Here is an 8,736-nt window from a genome sequence, read left to right as displayed (position 1 = left end):
CCTCACCCTAACACCTATATATATATATATATATATATATATATATATATATATATATACATATATATATACATGGAGAATGTGGGCCGTATAACATAAGTCAATGGGTTTACGGCCGTAAACACCCATTGGGTCGTAAACCTGACCGTAAACTCATAAACATTACAGAAAAATACAATTTCCTAGAAAAGCAAAGTATAAACCATATTTTTGACCCAACATTACTTGTCTTAGTTGTTTAGTTAATTACGTGCTAGGAAGTGTGTTTAAGTTTCTAGTCTTCTAAAACTAGAGAAAAACCCTTTACTTTTATTACTTGTCTAGTTATAATTAGTAATTAGTTTAATTTTCGTTCCCTGAGTTCGATACCCTACTTATTTACTATACCACCAAAAGACAGGTTCACTGCCTTTGTGTGCTAAGATTATATTTTTAAAGTAGGAATAAAACTAGTTAACTATACCACCAAAAGACAGGTTCCCTGAGTTCGATCCTTTGTGTGAGTTTATCTTGCACAAAGTTAATTTTTTTTAGTAATTCAGTAAGTAGGTTAGGTTTTAGTATTTATTAGTTTTTAGTCGTTTTTATTTAATTTTGTCTATTTTTTAGTTTTATACAACCTACTCGCCGAGTGCACTCGACTCTACTCGGCGAGTACCCTGCTGTTTGGCAGTTTAATTTTTATTTTCATTCAGTTTCATCTTTTGTTCTTTTTACGTGTTTTTCTTGTTTTGTTGCAGGATTTTCATGACCAGAGGATCCAACACTCCACTGGTTCCCCCTTTTGAAGACCCAGAATCCGTGTTGAGGAAAAACAAAGGCAAAGACGTTGAAAGCTCGAATACACCTAAGAAGTCGCCTTTGTCTAGCTTAAAGATGGTTTTTTGGAAGAAGAAGAGCAGCAAATCAGGAGCATCCAACGCCTCTTTAGCAAGCGAAGACCCAATCAAAGAGGACACCGAGTACGAAACCGAAGAAGAAGAAGAACCTAAATTCGGGCACGACTCAGATTCCGGTGACGAATTAGATATCCCTATGGCTAACATCGATGAAGTCCCCATGGGGGAATGGAAGAAGATGATACGCGATGATACCGACCCGGGACTTGTGCAACCCATAATTCCTGCAACTACCACTTTTGAGCTTGAGGGTCACATACTTTCCCAACTCAAAGAAATCCTCTTCTACGGAAAAGACCATGAAGATGCTTACAAACACTTGGATGAAGTTAATGATGTAGCTGATTATTTCAATGTTCCAAACGTGTCTCGCGAGACTCAGCTATTTCGAATGCTTCTGGTTACATTGAAGGGTGCTGCAAAAGATTGGCTAAGTTAAAGAAAGCCATAGCTAACTTTGAGCAACAAGCTGGAGAATCACTTTATGAGGCTTGGGAGAGGTACAAAAGTCTATTAAGAAATTTCCCACATCATGATCTCAATAGTCAACAAGAAGTCTCCATTTTCTATGATGGAGTGAATGTTACAACAAGGCAATTACTTGACTCGCAATACCCCCTCACGAAGAAAGCTCCCTCGGTGATAAAGCAACTAATTGAGGAATTCTCCAAGCATTCTAGGGAATACCACAACCCAAGGAATGATGTGATGAGGGGGCAACTTATGCAACTTTAGAAGATTTGTCAGCAGTCATGGCTATGTTGAAAACCATAGATAGGAGGATGGATAAAATGGATCAAACAATACATGCTATTCGGGTGGGTTGTGAGAATTGCAACCTCATCTTATTAGAGACTGTGACTTAAACGAGAATGGGAACAAGAAGGCGCAAGTATGCTACTCCAGTGGTGACAAATATGATGATGACTGGCGAAAACCAAAGAAGGAGTGGCTCCCTTTGTGAAGAGTACAAGAAAGCTAAGGAGGAGAAGTATAAACAAAAAGGAAGAGAGTTTTACCAAAAGGAGGAGCCGGTGCAAGAAATAAAACCAAGTTTGGAGGATAGGCTTGCTAAATTTGTAGTTGCTTCAGAAAAGAGATACAATGACCATGATGTTGCAATACAAGAGACAAGAACAATACTTAGAAATCAGCAAGCATCTATCCACAACATTGAGACACAGCTGGGGAAACTTGCCCAACAAATAAAGCAAAGGTCACCGGGAGAACTTCCTAGTAAAACCGAAAACAACCCACGAGGCGCACATATAAATATTGTGACAACTAGAAGTTGTAGGATAATTACCCCTCTGGCGCCTATTCAGAATGAAGAGCCCAAGCAGTCACAAAAGGAGGATGCAGAAAAACCGAGCCAAAGTCAAAATCTGCTGGACACAGACCCTACTCGCCGAGTCCAGAATATGGACTCGACGAGTCCATTGCTTAATCAGAAAAGTCAGATTCCTGCAAAGCCATTTCAGCCTCCATTGCCATATCTAGCCAGAGCTAAAAGAAAGAAAAGAATTCCACCATGACAGATGTTGATCCACTAGTGTTCATATTGTACCACTATGGATCAAGGTGTTCCATCATGTGTGTTACTAATTCTTATGGATTGTATGACGTGGATAAATGTTCTAGAATATGCTACATGGCGGGATATGATTGGTTGTCAACTTTCATGGGTCTATAGGCCAATAGGCTTGACCCATTAGGGTTTTAGATCTGATCCCTTAAGTATAAATAAGGATGAATACTAAGTCATTTTATATCTTGAATTCTACAGTGGTCGGCGAATCTCTGAGAAATTGTATTTGTAACCTCTATTTGAAAACTTAGAAATAAATAATACTCCCTTCTTGCCCGTAGGAGTAGGTCACCATGACCAAACCACGTAAATATTTGACTTTCGTGCGTTTGGTTTTGCTATTTATGTACTTTACTTCCTAGTAGTTAGGATATAATTAAACCCAAATTTGGAAGTTTAAATGTGTGTGTGTGTGTATATATATATATATATATATATATATATATATATATATATATATATATATATATATATATATATATATATATATGAGTTGGAAGTATTGTTTATTAGTGGGTGGGATAATTAATGTCGATTTTTGTTAGAGCTGTAACGACACATGTAAGGCTATACGATGTGAGAACGGTTTGTCCTGCGGTTTGCCACGGTGGACCACGTGAATACCGCCCCACAGTGCGATCTTCAATGTGGTTTGGCCATATACGGCTAGAATTGGCCACACATTTTTTCTCTCTCTCTCTCTCTCTCTCTCTCTCTCTCTCTCTCTCTCTCTCTCTCTCTCTCTGCTTTTGAACGGTCAAAATTTTAAATTTTAATTTTTTTCCCCTTTTTTTACCTATAAATAATACCTTTCAACCCTTAATTTACCATATATAAATTAAAATTTTAATCTTTATGTATCTTTCTCTCAAATCTTAAAATATCTTTTTCAAAAAACCCAAACAACAAAAAAAACACCCACCAAAAATACTCCAAAACCTTGTCAAAACCTTGTGATGATCTACCGATTTATCCCCTCCCCTCCCCATTATCACTAGGACAGAATGCTATCATATTTTGTGCAATAATAACCATAATCATAAACAAAAGCAATACCCAACACTGATTTTCGTGCATATTGTACGATTATTGTGTATCAATAAAAAACTATCGTTACTCTCTTAGGTTATGTTTGGTGGACTAGCTGAAAAGATAGCTGTTAGCTGAAAAGCTAGCTGATGATTGAAAAGCTAGCTGTTAAATAAAAAGCTAGCTGATAGCTGAAAAACTAGCTGATAAAAAATTACGTTTGGTAAAACTAGCTGAAAAGCTAGTTGAAATATATAAAATTACATAAAAGGACATGTAAGAATATGTGTTTCTATAATTAATTAAGGGGTGTATTTGGAAAATTTTAAAAAAGCTAGTCTAAGGCTGTGTTTGGCGTGTCACAGCTAGCTGATAAACTAGCTTATTTTTCGAGCTTTTTTATGTTGTCGTGTTTGGTAAGCCAAAAAGTAGCTGATAAGCTAGCTTTTTGAAAAGCTATTTAGACTAGCTTTTTAGAAGCTTTTTTAAAATTTTCCAAATACACCCTTTAATTAATTATAGAAACACATATTCTTACATGTCCTTTTATGTAATTTTATATATTTCAGCTAGCTTTTCAGTTAGTTTTACCAAACATTATTTTTTATCAGCTAGCTTTTTATTTAACAACTAGCTTTTCAGCTAGTCCGCCAAACATAGCCTAAGTAGCTTTTCAAAAAGCTAGCTTATCAGCTACTTTTTGGCTTACCAAACACGACAACATAAAAAAGCTCGAAAAATAAGTTAGCTTATCAGCTAGTTGTGACGCGCCAAACACAGCCTTAATAAAACTTCTTAGGTCACAATAGCCGATCTTATAATATTGTAGGGAGCTAAAATAGAATACACATAGTAGAAGGTTATATCTATAGTAAGCCAACAATGAGGGGTCTATTGTAAACTCGCCTATAAAATCTTCTGTCTCTTCTAAATCCCTTTCATTGGTACACTGTTCTGCCTCTTCCAATCCACTCCCATCGCAAACCCACTTTTTCTTCTTTGTTGTAGATTTCTTCCAAGTTCATCAATACCCACTAAAATCTTCCATCGATTTTCAAACATATTCGATCGAGCATTAGCAAATTTCAGTTTCTTTTGATTCCACGTTTGTCTATGAGACAAACAATGAGATTTCGAGGAGATATATACAACGATATGAGAACAGACAAATACAGAGTCTCGATAGGTTCTAGAGAGAAGAAAACAGACAAAGATCACATGATTCTAAGTTAAGTTGGATTCTAGGGTTTGAATAGATGATGGTGTGAGCACAAGTGACCTTCAATTCTTAGTTTCTTCATAGTTCACGATTGGTTTTTGGTTTGACCGAGCAAAGCTGTATACGAATTATAGAATTTTTTCTCGAAGAAAAATGATGTCTCCTGGGATTAATTTGGTGATGACTGTAATCGGATTTACTGTAAGTACTATGTTCATCGTCTTCGTGTGTACAAGACTCATCTGTGCTCGTATTCATTACATATCTTCAAGACGATCCTTTCGCATGTCTTCTAGATCTGATCTCAACGTTGTAAGTACCTCTGTTCTTTGATCTGTGCATCTGTTCAGAAATATAATTATATCTTTTTATCTCACTTGCGTCACAAAACCCATCTGACATTCAAAACCCCATTACTTTTACACTGATAACCAAAAATTTCCCAAATTAGAAGTACGCGTATCTCCAAAAACAGTGTCATATTGCAAACTTCCTATATCAATTTCAGTATTCTGAATTTGGGTATGTGAAAAGTGGTTTCGTGAAATGGCTAATCATGAAAAACAAAAAAGCGACCCAAAAGTGCATGTAACAATATATAATTTTGAAACTTTCACTCATGTGATTATTCTTGAAGTGGTACTTGTGTTTGCAAAGATATGATACCTGAGGGTCCAAAAAATACTCCTAGGTTAGGCCTCAGGTTTTGTTTTCATCCCTCTTTTGCAACTTCAAGCCAAAAATAAAGACTGTTTATACTCATTTTCTTCTATTACAAACTCTTCTAGCCTCCAATTATTGTGTTCACCCATGATGAATTTTCTCTTTTTTTTTTTTTTTTTTTTCTGTTGTACAGTTGGAGCGTGGCATACGTGGTGCTGAACCTCTTGTTGCAGCAAGCTTTCCTATAAAGAAGTACAGTGATCCCTTCTTTTCGTGTGCAAAAGATGCTCAGTAAGTACACTTCCTTTATATGAATTTGTTACAAGAACATATTTTTAGGTCACAATTAGTGAGATGGGTTTTGGGTTTTTATGTTCTCTTATGAGAAAAACTCAATCTTTATGGTTTCTAAACACAAGATTTATATCACACAAGCTACAAAATGAATATCAATCAATTTGACATGGAAAGGTCAAGATTTTTTTTGCCTTGTTCTTGAACCATCTATTTTGCTTTAAGCGCAATCAGCGATGTGTGTTATTATATTCCAAACAAGGTCAAATCAATACTTAATTATCATTGATTGGAAGTTATCAACGACATTATATTACTAAAAACAGATCTAATCTCAAACAAGTTTTGCTTTTAGCCAATCGATTACTAGTTGACTTTTGGGGTTTGTTGACTTTTTGACCATATCTTCTTGTAGATGCATCGTTTGTCTTTCGGAATACCATGCGGATGACACGTTGCGTATTCTTCCTTTCTGTGGACACTTTTTCCATTCATCATGTATCGATATATGGCTTCAGCAAAACTGCACGTGTCCTGTCTGTCGAGTCTCGTTACGCGAGACTTTCGACAGACGTTACACGCTGCAACCTGTGTCCAGCTCAGCGATCCGGTTTTCATCAAGAGCTGATGACAACCGTCGGATCGATCTCACCACCGTTGGTCAACGCCGGTCAAATGACAACCAACAAGAAGCCGAACAACCGGACAACTCAAACATGAATGAGAACTCAGGGAACAAACATTCTGGAAGCCGATCAGAGGTTTAAGAGCTGTTATTGTTGTTTAGGAATGAGTGAATGAAGGTAAAATCAATGTGATTATTGTCCTTTAGGAATTTGTTTGTTGTGGTGTATTAGTATTTTTGTAAATATTGAAAAATCAGAAAGGCTTGATAAGTAAGTAAGTAAGTAGCTTGTTTTTGCGGTGTTGTTTACATATATATATATATATATATATATATATATATATATATATATATATATATATATATATATATATATATATATATATATATATATATATATATATATATATATATATATATATATATATATAGAAGAAAGTTGACTCTTCCGTTTTATTAGAACGTATCTTTTTATTCATATGTCACAAAAATCCAATTGAATTCTAATTTTATGTTTACTGTAATCAAATTAAAAGTCTAATCAACCAAATTTTATTGTTTTACGGTATAATAACCATCACTGGTGGCTAACACATGTGTTGTAGGAGATTCAAATTCGAATATTGGTTAAGCTGTTCCTTAAGAGGATAAATCATAGTACTATATAAGAAAACATGAGTTTTCTTGGATTTGGATATCTGAGTTTGGATTTATTTGATTTTTTTTTTTTTATATAAATAGATGAGTCATTTTGTTGAAATATACAATGGCTGTTTCTGAACATAATGCATGGCACTTATTAGGCCACCTGTTAAACCTCCACAGGCAGCCTGTTAAAGCTCCATTATCTCTGGCTGGCGTCTCCAGTGCTGTACCACTGCCATACCCATTATCTTCATTGGATAAACCTTCGTGTTTCAATTCTCCTCTTGCTCTTTCTCTCTCTCAAAAAACGTTTACACTGTCATTTTTTTCTCATATGCAATTGATTTTAGTTTTTTCAACTTGAAATCAATTTATGCATCAGATAAGCTTTGATGATTAATGTAAAATAAGGTATTGCTTTTTTTTTTTTACTTTCTCTATAATCCTTAATTCTTTCTTTTTCCATCAACCACAAACGGCAATGGGTGTCACCATCGGAAAAAAAGTGTCTCCATCTTTTATCTGCTTCAGAAAGCTACGAAGATGTAGCTGAAAAAGTATGTTAAAGACCAAATTTATTACAATGTTCGTTGATTTTTGTTGATTTTTTTAGGATCCAACGACCCAGAATTGGTATTTTAGCATATTTACAGTTTATATAATTGTGGGGCTTTAAAATTTGCCATAATTTTGGGCTTTTCTCTTCCGGATTTGATGCTCCTGAATCTAATAATGGAGAATATGAGGAATAAAGTTCAGCTTCGCATGGCAATGAATTAATCAATCATGTTTGTTTTATAGATAAAGTATATAGCACATGGTCACATAATCTAAACTCCAAAGGGGTATCCCGTACTGCATTGGAAACCTTTCTAACTGGATCGAAATCAAGATATGGAGTTTGAACGGTTACAAAATTTTAACCCAATTAATATGGGTTAAGTTTATGAAACTCTAATTCATCATCCGTTATTTTTCAATGTAATAATATAGATCAACTTGTAATTCTTTTTAAATAATAAAGAACGCTCAAATAAAGTGGTAGAGATCGTGTCAAGGATTTCAAAAATATAAAGAACGCTCAAATCCGAGTTATAACGAAAATGTTATGACCTATTAAAGATCCGCGACAAAACCGGCAAAACGATGTATGACGTAAAAAGTGAAATTTCAATAAAATACTTTTTACCTTTAACTATCTAAATGAAAGTCGTAAAATTCGTCAAACCAAGAACGTGCATAAAAAGAACATCCAAATCTGACTTCGTATAATGAAGTTATGAATTTTCTAAGATTTAACATAGCAGTATATAGTCCGAAACTCAAAATTCAGATCAAACAACTTTTGACCAAAACATCCTAAATAAGAATGGGAGAACTTGCCAAAAGAAATCCAACACGAAAAATACAGATAAAAACGAACGTTGGATAAAGAAGTTATGAAATTTTAACTGACTTTTCTTATCTTGGCCTGTTAAAAATATAACTTGAAATTAAGTCAAAATTAGCCAACGAAGTCTAAACGAAAGTTGTAGAGCATGATTGTACCAACGCGTGGATATAAAGAACGTCAAAAAACGGAGCTTGTATGCGAAAGATACGAATTTTTAAAGTTTGAAAAACAAGAGTACACCCAGCGTACTCACAAGCAAGGCCTCAGATTAACCACGTCACCTCCTCCTTCGCATGCAACACGTATCTTGCATCATTAACACATCCGAAGCCAGCTAGCCATAATGCCAAGCGTACAAAAAGATTATACCCAGCGTAATTG

At 35.0% G+C, this 8,736-nt stretch overlaps 1 protein-coding gene and 1 non-coding gene across 2 annotated transcripts; one reads left to right on the top strand and one right to left on the bottom strand.

Moving 5' to 3' along the window:
- Positions 1–1,331: 1,331 nt before the first annotated feature.
- On the bottom strand, positions 1,332–1,438 carry LOC145033217 (small nucleolar RNA R71). Its single transcript, XR_013677451.1, has one exon. It is a non-coding gene; the product is annotated as a small nucleolar RNA R71 (small nucleolar RNA).
- Positions 1,439–4,440: 3,002 nt separating this feature from the next.
- Positions 4,441–6,612, top strand: LOC145032551 (RING-H2 finger protein ATL10-like). The gene is made up of 3 exons (XM_078981399.1): positions 4,441–5,047; positions 5,592–5,689; positions 6,108–6,612. Exons 1-3 carry the CDS (start codon positions 4,889–4,891, stop codon positions 6,457–6,459), a joined length of 609 nt encoding a protein of 202 aa, XP_078837525.1. The 5' UTR covers positions 4,441–4,888; the 3' UTR covers positions 6,460–6,612.
- Positions 6,613–8,736: the final 2,124 nt, after the last annotated feature.

Source organism: Lactuca saligna, chromosome 2, assembly GCF_052625555.1.
Source record: "Lactuca saligna cultivar CGN05327 chromosome 2, ASM5262555v1, whole genome shotgun sequence".
Classification (NCBI taxonomy): Eukaryota; Viridiplantae; Streptophyta; class Magnoliopsida; order Asterales; family Asteraceae; genus Lactuca; species Lactuca saligna.
This window is presented reverse-complemented; position numbering and strand designations above follow the sequence as displayed.

Coding starts and splice junctions, on each gene's coding strand:
- LOC145032551 (XM_078981399.1), top strand. CDS start 4,889: ATGATGTCTCCTGGGATTAATTTGGTGATGACTGTAATCGGATTTACT. Junction 5,048..5,591: donor CTAGATCTGATCTCAACGTT/GTAAGTACCTCT, acceptor TCTGTTGTACAG/TTGGAGCGTGGCATACGTGG. Junction 5,690..6,107: donor TCGTGTGCAAAAGATGCTCA/GTAAGTACACTT, acceptor ATCTTCTTGTAG/ATGCATCGTTTGTCTTTCGG.